We start from the raw sequence: 20,822 nt of genomic DNA, 5'->3' as shown, positions 1-20,822 counted from the left end.
GTGCCTTAAACAAAACTCTGCCAGGTGATCTGATTATGAGGTTTTCGCAATGAAAACTTTTTCCCTTATTGATGAATTACCCCAAAAGATTATGCCATGCGAAAGTCGTGAATGAAAATAGGCATAGTACGCTAATTTACTAGTATCTTTATCACAAAAATTTGCAATAACCCTTAGAGCATAAGTAGCTGAAACTAACAATTTCAATAGATCATCAATGTGTTCCTTCCAATTTAATTTCTCATCAAAGTACACACCCAGAAATTTTGAGTATTCTGCCTTAGCAAGAAGTCTTAGTCAGTATTTATCAATGGTGTTATGCCATCTACTGTACAGAATTGTATATACTGCGTTTTCTCATGATTTTGTGGGAGTTCATTTGGAGAGAATGACAATGATATTCTGAAAGACATTATTTACAATTTCCTCAGCTGATTCTTGTTTGTTAGGTGTGATTACTAAACTTGTATCATCAGCAAAAAGAACTAGCTTTGCATCTTCGTGAATAGAGTGGCAAGTCATTAATATATATTAAGAACAATAAGGGGCCAAGACTAAACCGTGCGAGGCACCATTCTTTATACCTCCCCAGTTAGAGGACTGCTGATATTTGCAGACTATCTGTACTGTTAATTTTGACCTTCTGCATTCTTCCAGCTAAATATGAATTACACCAATTGTGCACTGTCCAACTCATACCACAATACTTAAGCTTATCTAGAAGAATTTCATGATTCACACAGTCAAAAGCCTTTGAGAGATCACAAAATATCCCAAAGGCTGATTTTCAGTTATTCAAAGCATTTAATATTTGATTGGTGAAAGGATATACAGCATTTTCTGTTGAAAAGGCTGTCTGAAAACGAGACAGACATTTTGTTAGTACTTCATTTTTACAATTATGTAATGCGACTCTTAAATACATTATTTTTTATTAATTTTGGATCAAGCTGTCAGAAGTGAGACTGGGTGGTAGCTCTTAGCATCAGGCCTATCCCCTTTTTTATGCAATGGTTTAATAATAGCGTATTTCAATATGGAAAAATGCCCTGTTTCAGTGAGCTACTACGTATGTGGCTGAGAATCCTACTTATCTGTTGCGAACAAGCTTTTTGTACTCTGTTGGAAATGCCATCAATTCCACGTGAGCTTTTACTTTTGAGTGAATTTGTTATTTTCCTAACTTCAGTAGGAGAGATGGGTTGGATTTCAATTTTATCAAATTGTGTAGGTATGTTCCAACAACCAATAGTTTATTGTCAAAGTATTCAACAGATAAAACACACTCCTCAATTACCGAAACATGCCACAAAATAAAAGTTAGGGTCACCTACCAGAGATCATTTTCAAGGAAACCTAGAACCCTGGTACCTGTGCACTAGAAGCTTTCTGTCCACAGGCTATAAAACAGCAGCAAGTTAGCCACAATTTGGAAAATCAGAGATACCAGCAGAAAAGATACATAGATCTGCAATATCCCCAAATATTCCACAGGTAGGTGACAAAGACGTTAGGCAATCTGTCATAGAAACTGAAACGGAGGAGAAACTTTGAGACTAGCAAATCCTCTGATATCTGTTGTGTTTGAAACAGATGACAGGAAGCTGTACAGACGTTATATACCATATGTTTGATTGAAAGAAATGTCCATCAAACCAAAATCAGTTGCCACGCCTGCTCCAGTAGAGTGGGAGCACCTCACAACTGAGATGCCACCGGATCACTGTTTCCAAAGAGAAGATCACTGAACAGTTACGCTGGACAAGAGTATAATGAGGGAACATGATTCCAAAACAATTTTACAACATACAAATATTTATTATTATAGCATCAAACACAATACTGTACATAAGTATTGACACATATATATATCTCAAGAAAATTGCAATACATTTTAATAATGTAATAACCTGTGGTGTATTACATTATGAAAAGCGTGATACGTTTACGTCTTCTTTCTTTTATCCAAATTAACAGCTGAGAAAACAACTGCAACTGCTACAGTATAAGTCTAGAAACCAACAGTGACAAAATTAATTCACACAGATCATCACATATATTATGGCTATTAAACATTTACCTGTCTACCACTAAATTAGAAACGTTAAGTGTAAATACATCAGCTATCTGAACACATGTTTACATTCTTTGGCATTATTTGATATCAAAACACACACATTATCTCGGTAATACGCTACAGACAAAGATATGACTGGCGATTTCTGCGCCAGTGCTAGTTCAGCATCAGCCACTTCTCTGATCAGATGCTGAATTTCAAGACAGTCTCTCACGTAGGACACATGTTTTGACTTGTCTCTTCATGGCAATGCGCATACTCCGCCTTGGCTGCCCCTCTTCACGTTCAATCCACACATGATGAGGCAAGGTAAAAGCATTGAGAGCAATAAAACTGAGAAGACCTTTGTGGTCCCATGGTTCTCTGCTCTTCCTCTCGAAGGCCCTGACATGTTCTTCACCCACATCCTGCTGTGCAGGGGCCTGGCGGGAGAAGAACGCTACCACGCTTCGAGATGTCCCCGGCATGGACTCTGATTCCAATGGGGGTGAGTGTTGTGGTACAGGTTCTGGGAACAACGCAGATGGTTCAGCCACAAAAATCGGCTCCATGGGATGATCATCTGAGGAAGATGACAGCTGTGCAGGGATTCCTGAGACTAGCTCCGCTGATGGTACCACAGGCCCTGGTCCATTTTCAGCTGATTCTTCTGTGTTGCAGTGCTGGACATGGGAGAATGGTTGAGGTGAACAGAGCTCCATGGGAGACTGTGGTGGGAGTTGTACGACTGCCTCTTTAGATATTGCAGCTGTCTGCATACCTACTTCATTGAAATGAGTTGGTAACACTAATTCCTCTGCCGGCTTGGAAGAATTGTGCACAGCAGGTGTGCAAGCCTCAGCGCCCATTGGCGGAGGCTTTTCTGATAGCGAATACATCGCTCGAGGCTTTACAGGCTGCATCTGGTCGACGTGTAGCTGGATGATGGCATTCTGCTGCTGTGCAGGGGCCTGGCGGGAGAAGAACGCTACCACGCCTCGAGATGTCCCCGGCATGGACTCTGATTCCAATGGGGGTGAGTGTTGTGGTACAGGTTCTGGGAACAACGCAGATGGTTCAGCCACAAAAATCGGCTCCATGGGATGATCATCTGAGGAAGATGACAGCTGTGCAGGGATTCCTGAGACTAGCTCCGCTGATGGTACCACAGGCCCTGGTCCATTTTCAGCTGATTCTTCTGTGTTGCAGTGCTGGACATGGGAGAATGGTTGAGGTGAACAGAGCTCCATGGGAGACTGTGGTGGGAGTTGTACGACTGCCTCTTTAGATATTGCAGCTGTCTGCATACCTACTTCATTGAAATGAGTTGGTAACACTAATTCCTCTGCCGGCTTGGAAGAATTGTGCACAGCAGGTGTGCAAGCCTCAGCGCCCATTGGCGGAGGCTTTTCTGATAGCGAATACATCGCTCGAGGCTTTACAGGCTGCATCTGGTCGACGTGTAGCTGGATGATGGCATTCTGCTGCTGTGCAGGGGCCTGGCGGGAGAAGAACGCTACCACGCTTCGAGATGTCCCCGGCATGGACTCTGATTCCAATGGGGGTGAGTGTTGTGGTACAGGTTCTGGGAACAACGCAGATGGTTCAGCCACAAAAATCGGCTCCATGGGATGATCATCTGAGGAAGATGACAGCTGTGCAGGGATTCCTGAGACTAGCTCCGCTGATGGTACCACAGGCCCTGGTCCATTTTCAGCTGATTCTTCTGTGTTGCAGTGCTGGACATGGGAGAATGGTTGAGGTGAACAGAGCTCCATGGGAGACTGTGGTGGGAGTTGTACGACTGCCTCTTTAGATATTGCAGCTGTCTGCATACCTACTTCATTGAAATGAGTTGGTAACACTAATTCCTCTGCCGGCTTGGAAGAATTGTGCACAGCAGGTGTGCAAGCCTCAGCGCCCATTGGCGGAGGCTTTTCTGATAGCGAATACATCGCTCGAGGCTTTACAGGCTGCATCTGGTCGACGTGTAGCTGGATGATGGCATTCTGCTGGATCTGTTGATCCTCAGGCGGTGACGATTGCTCAGGTGCCTGCTGCTTTTCCTCCTGGGATCCTGCCGCGTTCTCCTCGTCATCATGAGAATGATCTACGATTTCACGTTCGTCGTTGAGACTTCTGAGGTGCTGTTCATCGCGAGTTACTTCTCTGGTCACGGATTGGCCTCTGTCTTCACTGATGTTTCCGAACTTTTGAGAGACAGATGGCTGTGCGCCGTTCGAGCTGTGAAGCTCACGGACGAAAGCCTTTCCCGATTTAATATTTGGAGTATTGTCGTTCAGTCGAGCTTGCAATCTCGACAAGAGTTTCGATAACTTGGTTTTCGGCAGTGTGTCGGTCAATACCTTGAAAACGTACTCTTCAAATACTGCAGTAGAAACGGTACTGGGCGTGTCATTTGTATGGCGGGGATGATTTGCAAAAAAATAGCTGAAGGGTTGTCCATGTGCAGTCCCGATCGGTTTCCACGTCTTGGGATTAGGGTATGAAGCTGCTGGTTGTTTTTTCCCACCTGCATCATCTACTGAATCATTAGAAACGTCCGACAAATGAGTATAGGTTGGACGTCGGATGGGTGAGCCTGGCCGTCCCTGGTTAGGTGGCTGCACAGGGGTGCCGCCGCCGTCGCCATCGCCGTCGTCAGAATCGTCAAGTTCTGAGTCTGAGTCTGTGTCTATCAGGACATCATTGTTGCCTTTAGGCATAGGCGGCTCAGTTGGCTTCTCGCATTCTGGAGAAATATCTGAAACGTCGCCGGCCATGGAATTAGACAGTGGGCGTGGCTGCACAGAAAGTCCGAAAAACTGATGGCTAACATGTCCTCCATAGAGACTAGAAGGTGGCTCCCTCTTATGGTCTATTGTGTTCTGAAAGGAGAGGTCCGCTTGTGGAGCGATGTTATCTGAACTTGTGTCCACTGGCATTTTGCGAGGTGAACGCACTGAGAGGCTGGCTACGTTTGTTGGTACTGGCTCGCGGAATATGGAGAAGGTGGCTCGGATTTCACTGTTGGAAGGTGAGGCTCCTCCAGTGAAGTCATTCAGGGGACCGTGGCGCGCTTCCTCGTCCTCAACGGACGGGAAACTGCTGGCGACCGGTTGTGACGAAGACGCGTGGTCCACGACAGGAATTCGAAGTTTGTGCAACGGCTGGTACGCCGGATGGCCGCTTTTCTCCGCGGCCGCTCCCATTGTCTGTGACATCCACTGGCTGTGCATTGTCCTGCAGTTCATGGAGAACAAGTTGTCGGAGCAGATTTCCATCCTAGAAAATGTTGCTTCCACTCCCCTCGCTTGGAATGCTCTCAGGTGTCCTGAAATGCAAAATATACAAAATTTTATTTTTTATACTTTTTGTATTATGGAATGTAGTCGAATTAAGTCGGGTGATGCTGACGGAATAAGATGGGGAAATGAGACACTTAAAGTAGTAAAGGAGTTTTGCTATTTGGGGAGGAAAATAACTGATGATGGTCGAAGTAGAGAGGATATAAAATGTAGACTGGCAATGGGAAGGAAAGCGTTTCTGAAGAAGAGAAATTTGTTAACATCGAGTATAGATTTAAGTGTCAGGAAGTCGTTTCTGAAAGTATTTGTATGGAGTGTAGCCATGTATGGAAGTGAAACATGGACGATAACTAGTTAAGAAGAGAATAGAAGCATTCGAAATGTAGTGCTTCAGAAGAATGCTGAAGATTAGATGGTTGGATCACGTAACTAATGAGGAGGTATTGAATAGAATTGGGGAAAAGAGGAGTTTGTGGCACAATTTGACAAAAATAAGGGACTGGTTGGTAGGACATGTTCTGAGGCATCAAGGGATCACAATTTTAGCATTGGAGGGCAGTGTAGAGGGTAAAAATCGTAGAGGAAGACCAAGAGATAAATACAGTAAGCAGATTAAGAGGGATGTAGGTTGCAGTAGGTACTGGGAGATGAAGAAGCTTGCACAGGTTAGGGTAGGATGGAGAGCTGCATCAAACCAGTCTCAGGACTGAAGACCACAACAACAACAACAACATATTATTCTGTCACAAATTTTATAATTACTGTTTGTATTATTAGTTCTATTATTTCTATTTTATGTAATTTATGTACAACATAATTTTATGAAAATTACTTTTATCCACTTTATATCGTACATAGAGCTGTTACAGCCTTGTTCGTGCCAGACCTTGTTTGTATACACACTTAATCCGTTCTTGGAGTATGTTGGTGTTCAGCCATTACTCGTTTCCAATGGATACATATCTCGTAATTGCCTGTTAGCAACTGTTTTTCCTACACATGGCGGCTGAGCATCTTTCCCAGCGTTAGAGGTTAATTAACCGCACTGAAAGACCTAATCAAAACAAAGGACCTGGAGTAGACTACATTCCCTCAAAATAGCTGAGATCCTTGGGAGAGCCAGCCACGGGAAAACTATTCCACTTGCTGTGCACATACAGGCGAAATACCCGCAGATTTCAAGAGCAATGAAATAATTTTAGTTCCAAAGGAAGCTAATTAACAGTGCATAACTGCAAAATACAAATACGCATTATGTACAGATGTTTAGAAAAAGTGGTAGAAGCCGACCTTGTGGAAGAACATACAACTCGGGTTCCAGAACACATACGATTTGTCTTAGTAGAGAAGATAAAGGAAGGAAAGCCTACGTTTATAGCATTAGTAGAGTAAAAAACGTTTTAGGCACTGTACATGGGAACAGATTCCTTGAAATTTTGAAAATAGCACGGATAAAATACTCTGATTGTAAGGCTACTCAGAACTTGTACAGCAACCAGAGTGAAGTGCTAAGAACCGAAGAATACAAAAGGGTTCAAAATGGCTCTGAGCACTGTGAGACTTAACATCTGAGGTCATCAGTCCCCTAGAACTTAGGACTACTTAAACCTAACTAACCTAAGGACATCACACACATCCATACCCAAGGCAGGATTCGAACCTGCGACCGTAGCGGTTGCGCTGTTCCAGACTGCAACACCTAGAACCGCTCGGCCACAACGGCCGGCAATACGAAAGGGAAGCAGTAGTTGACAAAGGAGTGAGACAGAATTGATCCCTATACCTTACATTATGTAATATGTACATTAAGTAACCAGTAAAGAAAATGGAGGAGAAATTTGGAAAGGAGACTAAAATTCAAGGAGAAGACATTGTTTGCCTACACACTGCCATTCTGTCAAAGACAGAAAAGGGCTTCTAAGAGCAGCTGAACGGAATGGAAAAGCGTTTCTGAAAGGAGGAATTTGTTAATATCGAATATAAGTTTAAATTTATGAAGTCCTTTTCGAGGTATCTGCAGCGTTGTGCAGAAGAGGGGCATGTACGATAAACAAATCAGGCAAGAAGAGATTAGAAACCTTTGAAATGTGCTACTTCAGAAAAATGCTGAAGGTTAGATGGGTAATTAGAATTATTAATGAGGAGGAGGTCAATTGAATTAGGGGAAAAAGGAATTTATGGTGTAACCTAACTAAAAGAAGTGATCGTGTGATAGGGCACATTCTGGACCGGAGAGCGTTTGTTAATTTTGTAATGGAGGGAAGTATGGAGAATAAAAATTTTGGAGGATACCGAGCCGGCCGTTGTGACCGAGCTGTTCTAGGCGCTTCAGTCTGGAACCGCGTTGCTGCTACGGTCGCAGGTTTGAATCCTGCCTCGGGCATAGATGTGTGTGATGTCCTTAGGTTAGTTAAGTTTAAGTAGTTCTAAGTTTAGGGGACTGATGAGCCATTTTTTTTAGGGTACCGAGAGTGACTGTAGTCAGTAGGTTCAAAGGGATGTAGGTTGCAGTAGTTATACTGACAGATGAAGAGACATGGACAGGATAGACTAGCGTGAAGAACTGCATCAGACCATTATGTGGAATGAAGATCACAACGACATCGTCACCAGAACTTGCAGCTAAAACTGGCGTTCCAAGCGTCTGCTCATGGTTGAACTTGATGTATCTGCGGGATCTTAAGTTGTCTGTGAGCTTTGGCACTCACATCAGCGGAGCAGCTTCAGTATTCAGTGCTGTTGGGGCAGTTTACGAGAAGTATCACACACTATTTGCTTATGGGGGCGTCCCTGTATCGGTATCAAGTGTATCGCCAGACTATACATATAAGTCTATAACATGTTTCAATCCACATCTCCAAAAACATGGAAATCGCATGGGGAGAGATCGGATCTGTATGGAGGACGTGTAAGGGAATTCCAGGGAAATTTCTGCAGCGTAGCCGAAACAATCTTGGCAACATATGGTGCCGCTGTCGATTTGCTTCAGAAGAAGAGGTGCACGCCTGGGCACAGTCATGGTTCCGTAGGTAACCGCAAACATTGACCATCTCGTCTTACAGTGAGATAAATAATGAGTTGCGACGATTACTTTTGAAAAAATAAACAACCTACTTACTTTTTTCCATTTGTCTCGCTTTCATTTGACTGCCGCTCGTGAAAAGGCTAAATGCCGTGATATGAGGCTTGTTGATGTTTGGCTCGGAATACAAAAAAGTCCAGAATTATACTATGTAAGGTGATTCCGTGATGGTGTTAAAAACTTTCGGGGGTGATGAAGACGTATAAATACATCAATTTTAGGTAAGGAACCCTGTTCTGTAAACGACCGACCCAAAGTTATAAGTGAAAATGTTTCTTAGACCTTCGCTGTTGGTCACATTGTAGGACAGGCAACTTTCTGAGGCAGTGGTACGCGCCAAAACAAGAAAAAAATATCTGCCTATCATGGCTCTACAATGCACTTTTTCATCTTCGGTACTGTAAACCACATCTCTTCTGTTGCTAGCTGTTTGCTTTCCATATTTTTGAAAAAGGTATTATGGATCAAAACAAGAAAAAAAGTGTAGTAAACGAGGGCTTCAAAATGCTACGAACAACTGTTCACCTTCGTTACCGTGAAACACATCTCTTCCACTGAACAAGTGCTGATAGCCATTAAAATAAGCATTTTAGAGCTCATATTGACTGGGCATTTTTTTCTAGTTTTTATCCGTAATTCCAACTCTGGAAGTTTCCTGCCCTATAATCTTAGCAACAACAGTAGCGATACTTGCATTCTACATTCAGAGGTCTCAGAACGAGTTTCATTAATAAATTTCGACTCGGTGGTTTACAGATCAGGGTTTCTACCTTCTTCTGTAGCTTGTTTTCCTTTCCTATTGCAGGGGCGTGCATTTTGTGTAGAAACATTGTAAACCAACTCCCAGTAATAAACGAAGCAAGTAGCAAAACTGTAATAAAATGGAGCAAATGTTTGTTTCACAATTTTACAAAGAGAATCCGCTGCCGAGTTTGTGAAGAGACAATAGCAAGTTTAGCCTAACTCTCTCTCTAACTCTCTAACTCTCTTTCTCGGCGTTGTATACTGCGACGGAAATGATAATCAGAGACGATTACCGCACTTAGTACTCTAAAGATAAAGTTGAAAATTAAATATAGTTTGCGGCATTACTACTTTTACTAACTTCGAACGATTTACGTTTGAATAATAATAACCTGCTTGAAGTAAGATATCGTGTGTCAGAAACAATTGATTATTTTTCTTGGGGTCGTAGTTTTTTGTAAGTAATTGTTAGATATGCGTAGCTTACGTGAGGGTCAGTAGAGCACCTCGTTCCAGCAATATGAATTTTGCTTGACACTCTCAGATGGCGACATTTAGCGAGAGGTGTATCGGAGTAGTGGGAACGCTTGGATAATGCCCGTGTCCACAAGGTTTGACACCAGCTGACTCATTATGCGACGTCATGAGAGGACTTTTGTGTGAAATGTGTTTTGCCAGGCTTATTTTCCGCGGGATTCATTAGCGCCATAGCACGAATCTTATTGTTTTGAGATTAACACTCGCTGAGACGTTTTCTCGGGCTCATCTTAGACGCTGTTATCGAGGAAGTAAGCATAGGCTCTACCGATTAGCCTGAGAGATGTCAGCACTTAGTTAATCAGTTTGTATTCGAGTTCAAGTGTTAGCAGATACTTCACCTTCAGAATTAGCTATGACAGGAACGACCATTCGAAGCAACAATGTCTAGTAAACATGGGCTCTGAAGCACTTGCCATAAGAGCTACGAGGACTTGTTCATCTTCGCTATTGCGAAACACATCTCTTATACTTAAGAAGTGCTCCAATCTCTTAACGTGTTCATTTCAGAGCCCATGTTTACTCGAAAATTTTTTCTTGTTTTGGTCCATACTAACTCCTCACAAAATATAGAAGACAACGAGCGTGCAGTAGAAGAGATTTGTTTCACACTGTCGAAGATGAAGTGCTCATAGCTCTTAAGGTATGCATTTTGGAGCCCATGCTTGCTTCACATGAATTATAGCTCTTGTCATATCGCCGAATGCTGACCAGTCCTCCCGCGATATCTCACGCATACTTTTCGCTTCTTTGCCCGTATCTCTTAACACTGATTGAGGTAGCAGAGTGGTTACGAGACTGGGTCCGCATTCGGCAGTGCGACAGCTGAAATCCCCGTCCACCCATCCAAATTTAGGTTTCCCGTGGTTTCCACACATCGATTAAGGCAGATGCTTGGATGGTTCCTGTGAAAATGACACGGTTGATTACTATCTCATCCTTCCTGTGTCGGAGTTGTGTTATATGTGCAGTGATCTGGTCGTCCATTCCTCCCGGTACATCCATTATAAAATTTCAGTTAAAGAACAACTAAAAAAAGTATATGGAAATTATATGAAAATAAGAAAATCGGAATGTAGAACGTAATGCCCAAATCTACTAAACATAGAAATTATTAAGTCATCATCATTAAACTTTTCATAGTTCTTTCTTTGGATACAGAGAGACACTTGGTTATTCATTTTACGCCGTATAGTGTGACACGAGGTGGCCTAGAGAAGTTTCCTTACCTAAAATACATCTTGGGATAGTGGAAAAAATTGCGCGAGCTAAGTAGAAAATAGAATCGCTGTCATTTGTATGTGAGTGATAAGCTATATGACGCGTTGGGGGTTTTGAGGCGCCATGTCACGGACTGCGCGGCCCCTCCCGCCGGAGGTTCGATTCCTCCCTCGGGCATGGGCGTGTGTGTTGTTCTTGGCAAAAGTTAGTTTAAGTGGTGCGTAAGATTAGTGACCGATGACCTCAGCAGTTTGGTCCCTTGGGAATTCACACACGTTTGAACGTTTTTATAAGCCATATGGGCACCAGTACTGCTAGACGAGCGTGTGAGCTAAAATTGCTCTTTCGTAGTTCTGTTTATCTCGTCGACGAACATTGTTAGCTGTTCCCGCCTCAAAAGTGTTGAAGCTAAGCAATGACATAGTCTTGGAATGGAACATAAATAATCGTTATGGGAGACGGTACTGCAACTAATCTGGTTTCATGCGAGAACACTGCAGAGTATCAGATGAAAGCCAGTCACGGAAAATCGTAATTTCCACACATTTCACAAACTTTTAAAATTTTTGTGTCTTGAATATACATTAGGTAAATATCACAGCATCACATTTCAGGCTAAGTACTTTGAGAGAGGAGACCATAGCTTAAAATTAATTTCTTGATTTTCCGACATCACATTACTAAAGAACTATTCGTAGACAAAAAAGAAAGATACTAAACTATTCGGGCCTCGAACACTTTTTGATATTTGACTGTTAAAGAAACTGGGCTAACTTGTCCATTAGATTTCCGTGATAGTAAAACTGTCCCGTCTCATGGTCAAAATTTGGATCACCTGCGCGAATGAGTACCGCTATCATTGAGCAAACTACTTTAATTCCGTGAAACTGTGTTTAATAAACGCCGTCGCACAAACCGCATTTGTTTATTTCTTCTGTAACGATTCGGTAAGACACTTGATTTTAGTGTACTAAGAAGATGCAAAGCTGGTACTTTTTGCCGATGATACAAGTATAGCTATCACACCCAACAGACCAGAATTAACTGATGAAATTGTAAACGATGTTTTTCAGAAAATCGTTAAGTGGTTCTCTGCAAATGGGCTCTCATTAAACTTTGACAAAACACAGTATATACAGTTCCACACAGTAAATGGAAAGACACCATTAATAAATATAGACTTCGATCAGAAAACGGTAGCTAAGGTAGAATATTCAAAATTTCTAGGTGTATGCATTGATGAGGGGTTGAAATGGAAAAAAACACACTGAAGATCTGCTGAAACGTTTGAGTTCAGCTACTTACGTTATTAGGGTCATTGCAAATTTTGGCGATATACAGCTCAGTACATTGGCTTACCACGCCTATTTTCATTCTCTGCTTTCTTATGGCATCATATTCTGGGGTAGCTCCTCATTGAGTAAAAGAGTGTTCATTGCACAAAACCGTGTAATCAGAATAATTGTTGGCGCTCATCCAAGATCATCCTGCAGACACTTATTTAAAGAGCTAGGGATCTTCACTGTAGCCTCACAATATATATATATATATATATATATATATATATATATATATATATATATATATATATATATATACTTATGAAATTTGTTATTAACAATCCGAACGAATTCAAAAGTACATGGCTACAACACTACGAGAAAGGATGATCTTCACTACTCAAGGTTAAATCTAACTTTGGCTCATAAGGGGGAAAATAATGCTGCCAGAAAAGTCTTTGGTCACTTACCTAATAGCATCAAAAGTCTGACAGATAGCCATATAGCATTTTAAAGGAAATTAAAAGAATTTCTTAATGGCAACTCCTTCTACTCATTAGATGAATTTTTGGATATAGTAAGTGGGTAATTTCCCCACTCCCACAAAAAAACTAAAAATATTAAGTGTCATGTAATATTTTGTGTAGTGTAATATCTTGTATAGACACCTTTTATTAACCTGACACGTTCCACATCATTACGAAGTGTCATATTCATGATATATGGAACAAGTACTAATCTAATCTAATCGAAAGCAGGTACTTCTTCCAGTCATTGGAACTACACAATCGTATCGTGTTCCTACTGCACAATTTCTCTGTGATGGAATGGTTACGGCGCATCAGTGAGCTCCGATTTGTAGTTAAAGTGAATACATGATTTGCCTTGTGATGATGAACCCTTACGCAGACGCTTCCAACAAGAATCAAACAAATAACAGCATATTCTGGTAATGTATACTTCTACATAAAAACAAGTCGGTGTTTAACGTTGTTACCAGAAATCTCGATAAGTTCTTGCCGATGTAGTTCAAATTTTTGCAGGGGTAACGTTGTTAGTAAATAACTCGAAAAGTTCTAGACCAATTCACTTCATCTTTTTTACTTATACATGACACGCTAATAAGCGTTCGGACAAATATGGGCCACATATTTTTAATACTTACGGTACATAAAGATATAAATAAAATCTGCAGCACTGTATAAAGAACAAGTAGTTGTTTGAGATTGTTATCAAAAATATATGGATGTGGAGTATCGCGTAAAAAGAAAAGTAAATCTGCCACACTTTTTTTAAACAACAATGTATTGGTTTTCTGTTACAACGGCTGCAAGAAAGAAAATTCTGTGCTACGCTGTTCTGTGAATTTGACAACAATAGTGATATTACACGAGTACAACACTAGAAGAAAAATGACATTTTTAAACCTGTCGGTGGCTCAGAAAGAAGTTCAATATGCGTCACCAAAAATGTTTGATCATTTGCACAAAAAAATTCAATTTCAGACACGTACCAAAGCAAATTTCAAAATTAACCTACAATCATTTCTTCTGGACAACATCTTCTATTCCATACACGAATTTTTATTTAAAAACGGGTAAACTGTTAAAAAAACTTAATGTCGTTGCTAAGTAACACATGCATGTACACGTCGAAAAATAGAATGTTATTTAATGTTAAAACTAACATGTACACACGTCGTGTAAAATGACTTGTTCCACATCAAATCGATAGCGTGTTTCCCCAGCCATGTAAGAAAAATTTTATGAAAGTAAAGAGAGCTTCTCTGTAAATTAAACGCAGCCAAACGTTAGCATAAGAAGAGCCACGCGGGAAGTATTCAACGAACTCGGAAGTAAACTTCTATCCGCTGACTTGACAGAAAATCCTAAGCAGTTTTTTTTTACGTTAAATACCATTCTACACAGTCTACGCGAAAGAATCAGCTCCTCTTCCAGTGGCAGTGTACGATAAGTCGCTGGAGGAGCGAAGCGTTCCTACTGATAGCAAAAAAGCGCCTATCATTTCCGTTTTCAAGAAGGATCGTCGAACAGGCGTACAAGGCAGTAGATCTATTATCTCTGACGTCAGTCCGGTGTAGAATTTTGGAACTTGCTTTATGCTCACTTGTCATGACATTTCTGGCAGACCGAAAAATCTCCAACGTAGAAATCAACATGGGTTCCGAGAACAACCGTCGTGTGAAACCCTGCTTGCTGTTTTCGTCCACAAGATCCAGAAAGCAGCACGTACAGGCGCCCAGGCGGATACCGTGTTCCCTGACTTTCGGAGGGCGTTCGATACGGTTCTGCACTGCCGCCTAATGAACTAAACATGAACTTTGGGAATATCAGACCAGCTGTATGATAGGCCCGAAGAGTTTTAGCAAAGAGGACAGAGCATGCCAGTCTCAAAGGAGAGAAATTCTCAGGCGTAAACGTAACTTCGGCCGAATACCAAGGGAGTGTTATGGGACCATTACTTTCCACAGTCCATACGTATTATAAAAATGGATAAACGTATGTGTGTATGTTCCACATCTCCTCCTAAACCACTGGACCGATTTCAACCACAATTGGTAAACATATCCCTTACTGTTGGGCAACAATCGCTCTGGGAGTGAGAGCGACATATCTACTACAGTATAGGAGATATGACATCATGAACAACGAGATGCGTGTAAAACTGCAACATCATACATAACGTTTGAATTTGTTAACGAAACATAAATTCATAATCTGTGATTAAATAACAAAGAATAGAAAGAATATTGTTGATCACTGGTATACTTCAATATGTCGACTGTCCAGTGACGAATTTCAAATTTTTAAATATGAGAAATAACTTGTGTTATATTGATATATCTTTATAATTGCAAATATTGTACATTTTATTTTTAACGAATTAAGAATTTACGAGAAATATAATCTAGACGAGACAGTCTGGAAAACTACATTGTGTGCTGTGAGTTACAGTAAATCTCAAGTAAGAGAGTCATTACACAATAGTGTAATCGTACACTAGTCGATTTCTTCGCCTATTTCTATATGTAATGGAAGAACGCAGTAGTTCATATTTTCAATCACGTCTCAAAATCAATTATGATAAGGCAAAAAGAATATAAAATCAACATATGGAAAAGAAAGTAATGCAAACTGGTAATGAAGAAAAAGACACAGTTTATGAAATTTTGTCTTTTGGACAGCTGAAGACAGTGACTGGATGGGCAGAACAGTGAAAATTTCACGCACGACCGTTGGTGAAATACAGGTAAACAGAGATTCTAAAACGAAGCTCCCCCTGTGTCCCATTAATAACACAGCCGAAGACTGACGAAACCAGTTCAGCTGTGTTGCCTCTGTGGCTCCTCCGCTAAGCTTTTGTTCAGCAGCTGTAGAGAGCTCTGTAGGCACAGGCAACTGTAGAGACCTGTCGGTACCGAATGTACCAACTCCCCATATGCCCAGCTGCTGCTCGGCAGTTTTTAAGGGTTCTAGCAAGTCCTCATAATAATGCTACTCAACATTTTATTAAAAAAAGCACTCCGTCTTCAGCCCACGAGAGGCCTACCGGGACCATCCGACCGCCGTGTCATCCTCAGTGAGGGTGCGGATAGGAGGGGTGTGGGGTCAGCACACCGCTCTCCCGGTCGTTGTGATGGTATTCTTGACAGAAGCCGCTACTAATCGGTCGAGTTGCTCCTCAATTGGCATCACGAGGCTGAGTGCACTCCAAAATGGTAACAGCGCATGGCGGCCTGGATGGGCACCCATCCAACTGCCGACCACACCCGACAGCGCTTAACTTCGGTGATCTTACGGGAACCGGTCTATCCACTGCGGCAAGGCCGTTGCACTCAACAGTTTATGCTAAAGCAAAATAAATAAATAAATAAATGAATAAAAAATAGAAATAAAAAAATAAAAATGTTCTCATAAATGTAAGACACAACTGTTGCCTCAGATTATAGCGAGATATAATAAATCGCATCAAAGAAGAGAAAGCAAAAGTTGAAATTCAGCCCCTCTGTGCTAATGTCAGAGGTGGGGAGAAAAACCAAGCACTATGAAGGAAGTATCCCAATGGCACTGAAATCAGTAGTTGTGATATTTCAGAAAAATTAGATGGTTATTCAAGAGAAACAGCTACACAAGTTGACCAAGTCAATAACGCCTTGGCCTGTCTTTGGCCCTTATGCAAGAGGTTATTTGGCTTGGCATTGATTGATAGGTTTTGGATGCCCTCCTGCGGGATGCCGTGCCTAATCCTGTCCAGTTGGCGCTTTAGGTCCTCATAATTCCGAGATGGATGGAGGGCCCTGCTCATAATGCTCCAGTCGTTCTCAGTTGGGAGAGATCTGGTGACCTCGCTGTCCAGGTTGGGGTTTGACAAGCACGGGGACAAGCAGCAGAAACTTTCGCCGTGTGCAGGTAGGACTTATCTCGGTGAAATGTAAGTCCACGATGGCTTCCCTTGAAGGGCAACAAAACGGGGCGCAGAATATCGTCGACGTACCGCTGTGCTGTAAGGGTGCGCGGATGACAACCAAAGGCGCTCCGCTGTGGGGGAAAAAACGGCACCCCAGATCATCACTCCTAGTTGTGGACGGTATGACAAGTGACAGACATACTGGTTTCGCAGCGTTGTCCGAGACGTCTCTAGGCACGTCTTCGGCCTGAAATCTTATTGACTGGAGTAGAATTGTCAGTGTTGAGTCTCGTTTCGAACTGATCCCCGATGACCAGGGAAGTCGTGTCTGCATACACCTCACACAGTGGTGGGACACCAACCAGACTGTCGCCCGCTAAGCAACCGGACAATCAGTAATGGACTCCTTTGGTTGACATTCGCGGCACCCTTACAGCACAGTGCCGCCTAGACGATATTCTACACCCACTTTTGCTGCCCATCATGACAAGCCATCCTGAGATTATCTTTCAGCAAGATAATATCCACACCCACACGGCGAAAGTTTCTATTCCTTGTCTTCGTGCTTGCCAGACACTGCCTTAGCCAACAAGGTCCTCGGAATTCTTCCCAGAACGTTTGGAGTATTACAGGCAGGATCTTCCAACCAGTTCGGGTTTTTGACGACCTAATGGACCAGTTGCATAGAGTTCGGCACCATATCTCTCAGGCAGACTTTCAACAACTCTATCAGTCACTGCCAAGTCGAATAACTGCTTGTATATGGAACAGAGGTGGACCAACGCATTCCTGACTTGGTCAATTTTTGAAGCTGTTTGTCTTGAATAAATCATCCAGTTTTTCTGAAATTGCAATCGTTGTATCGTCTATGCATGTACATCACAATTTCCCATTTCCGTCCCATCCGGTTAATTTATTCGTGGTGCGTCGGTCCTTTTATTGTTTTAGAGCATATGTGTATAATCACTGATGTAAAATTCTTGAAATATACTTTACAATAACATTAGAATATTGGAATCACTACCAGAATATTTTATTCGTATTTCGATTATACTGTCCATACCACAAACTCGACAGAATGTTTATAGAGAGAAGCAGCAACTGTTGGAAAACTATAATTTTCAAGTCACATCTGCGATTTTATGTAGTTGATTAAGGGCTGTCTTCATATGTTTTCAGATTGGTTGCATTTTGATACATCAACTTTGTCGGCGAGTCTTAATCCTCAGACAGCGATACACGGTATAAAAGCTGACGTATAAAGCTATAACTAAGCTCAAAATGTCCGAAGATGGCACTTGACGTCTGAAACAGGCACTCGCCTGGATTAAACCTTAACCCTAACTGTAACAAGTAATAAGTTATAACAATATACTGCAGCGGACTGTCCACTTTACTGACTGATAAAAACTATGAGCTGGAGCGATAGGGAATATGAAAACTTCCAGCTCGATTCCCCATTCGAGTTATCAAGGCAGACCAAAAAACATTTTGCTCACAAGAATAGGACAACTGACGGCGTAATGCTCCTACTCATAGGACCTCACGACAGCTGCCGCTCGGTGTAGCCGTGCGGTGTAGGGCGCCTTGCCACTGTTCGCGCGGCTGCCCCCGTCTGAGGTTCGAGTCCTCCCTCGGGCACGGGTGTGTGTGTTGTCCTTAGTGTAAGTTAGTTTAAGTAGTGTGTAACCCTAGGGACCGATGACCTCAGCAGGAACTTACTACAAATTTCCAAAATTTCCCAACAGTTTTCTGGGATAAATTCCAAAATTCCACACACGGATGCACCACATTGTGCCAGCGAAACGGCGCGACAACCGGAGAAGTATCCAAAACTGAAGTACGCGGGACAGTTAGATTCTTGTGAGGAAAATGTCTCATAAAATGACTTTTTTTTTTTACAATATGGATATTTATATATGTGTTTGGAGAGAGAGAGAGAGAGAGAGAGAGAGAGAGAGAGAGAGAGATTGATTTTTGATTGAGATTTTTACTTTAAGTCGTTAACTAGTACCTGAATTTTGGTTTTTGCCTCCTTGAATGATCAGCTTCTGCACCAGTTGGGGACATATTACAATTTGGAGGAAGTTATTGTTCTTTAAGGTTTAAAATACGACTCTCTTAGTTACTTGGTCGTATTGCGGATAGCTTTGAGCCCAAGTTTTCGTACCTTTTCATACCTAAGGGACCGTTGTTGTAAGTAAATTAGATCAAACAGCAATCTTCTTTTCGTGAGAAAAGGAGATTGCTTAGCGCACAAACTTTCTTCAAACTACACGTCCTGCTACATCAAAATTGGTCAGTGGAGTTCAGCATCATAATTCTGTCGATTGATAGACGGCGACGACAATGAAGTTCACCTCCTTTTCCAAAAACAAGATATTTCTATTCTTCACTTCCAGAAAATTTGTATACATAAATGTTTGGTAACTCGTACACATACAATACTCGGTTTTATCACTAAAATATCAAAAATGTTCAAATGTGTGTGAAATCTTATGGGACTTAACTGCTAAGGTCATCAGTCCCTAAGCTTACACTCTACTTAACCTAAATTATCCTAAGGGCAAACACACACACCCATGCCCGAGGGAGGACTCGAACCTCCGCCGGGACTAGCCTCACAGTCCATGACTGCAGCGCCCTAGACCGCTTGGCTAATCCCAGGCGGCAAAATATCAATTTTCATTAAATATAACAATACGTTCTGAGCGACGGCTTAGCAACACGTACTCTTTCCACAAAACACGTACTCTTTCCACAAGATACAGATTAACTGTTCTCTTTTTTATATCTAAATCAATTGTCTTTTTCTTTTTAGAGTCCACTCGCACAAATTTACAACTACTATCGTTGCGGGGATTGCGCGCTAAAGAGTTTGTTGCTCTCCAGCTGCGCTTCACTGCACTTCAAGTATTTTTTGAATCAAATTTACATTTACGGTATTTACATACATTACGGAGCTTCACAGAATAAAATCAGACACAAATTAGTTTAAAAAAAGGGGGCAGTGAGGCTCACGTAACATTACAGTCTAAATTACACACAGATTCACCTTGAAATTCTGGCTATATACGGAGCAAATGTAATGAGACCTTCAGCCGTAGTGAAAATATGCCAACAATTTGACGAATACCGCACAGTCGTGAGTGATGTTGATCAGGAAGTCCAGATAATGCACAGTTCGACTTCCGTCTTTCCGGCAAGCTGAAAGAACGCCTTGGGGAAAGAAATTTTTCATCGATGAGGGCGTTCGTTCACACAGCGCTTCTGGAATGGCTCTGCGACTAAGGAGCAGATTTCTGTCGACGAGAAACTAAACGATTAGTAGAAAGTTCTCAAACTGTTGTTTAGAGAGACTGGGTGATTATGTTTAAAACTAGTGTTATTTACCTGTGTCTCTCGGAAGCGAAGTACAGCATTAAATACAAGTTACTTGACCTGCCAAAATATTGTAAAATTTACATTTTGTAAAATCGTCTTGTTTTATTTCTACTATTGCCGTATTTCCAACGCCGTGTTAGGAGTGTTGTTGACGATGAGTGAGAGAGAGAAAGAAGGAAAAGGATGAAATCAAGCTCGGGCACGTGATCTACCTCTTCCGAAAACCGCAAAAAGGCTTGATACTGATTTTTCCCATTCAACGGATGACAAGACAGACAAAACAATACAGAAATAGAGCTGCGAGGGCAAGAAGAAAAGTGTTAAATGAAATGAGAGAAGCAGTCTGACGTAAGGGAAGACGAAGAAAAGAAAAATAAGGAGAGAGTGTATATGTGAGAATATCTTGCACTGTTGGATTGTGAGAAACGTCGCTCGTGCTTCTTCTTAAATGCCGCTTGAGACTGGATCAAAGGTAAATTGCGAGGAATTGGTAGCCACAGGTGGATAGAAGCCCAGATCACGTAAGAAACGTGATCTGGATAGAAGTCACAGGTCTTCGCCTTCTGTTTTTGTATTGTTGTGTCTGTCTTGTTCATGCCCATTGTTGCTCTACTCAACAATCCATACTAGAGCGTACCCAGGTCTGAGCTCTGTGCAGCGCAATGATTCCCAATATGTGGGTTATCACCCCCTGAAGGGTAATTGGTCAATTGGTTCTGAGCACTATGGGACTTAACATCTGTGGTCATCAGTCCCCTAGAACTTAGAACTACTTAAACCTA

The 20,822-nt window shown here is 41.8% G+C and overlaps 1 protein-coding gene across 1 annotated transcript in view; it reads right to left on the bottom strand.

The window, feature by feature from the left end:
- Positions 1–2,009: 2,009 nt before the first annotated feature.
- LOC126236495 (mediator of DNA damage checkpoint protein 1-like) overlaps positions 2,010–20,822 on the bottom strand; it is a 36,686-nt gene continuing 17,873 nt past the window's right edge. The window contains exon 2 of the mRNA XM_049945851.1: positions 2,010–5,390. Coding sequence (XP_049801808.1) covers positions 2,275–5,340 — 3,066 coding nt within the window. The 5' untranslated portion in view covers positions 5,341–5,390 and the 3' untranslated portion in view covers positions 2,010–2,274. The remainder of the gene's footprint in view (positions 5,391–20,822) is intronic.

This window comes from Schistocerca nitens, chromosome 2 (assembly GCF_023898315.1).
Source record: "Schistocerca nitens isolate TAMUIC-IGC-003100 chromosome 2, iqSchNite1.1, whole genome shotgun sequence".
Classification (NCBI taxonomy): domain Eukaryota; kingdom Metazoa; phylum Arthropoda; class Insecta; order Orthoptera; family Acrididae; genus Schistocerca; species Schistocerca nitens.
Note: the sequence above shows the minus strand (reverse complement) of the source record. Positions and strands in the feature narration are given on the sequence as shown.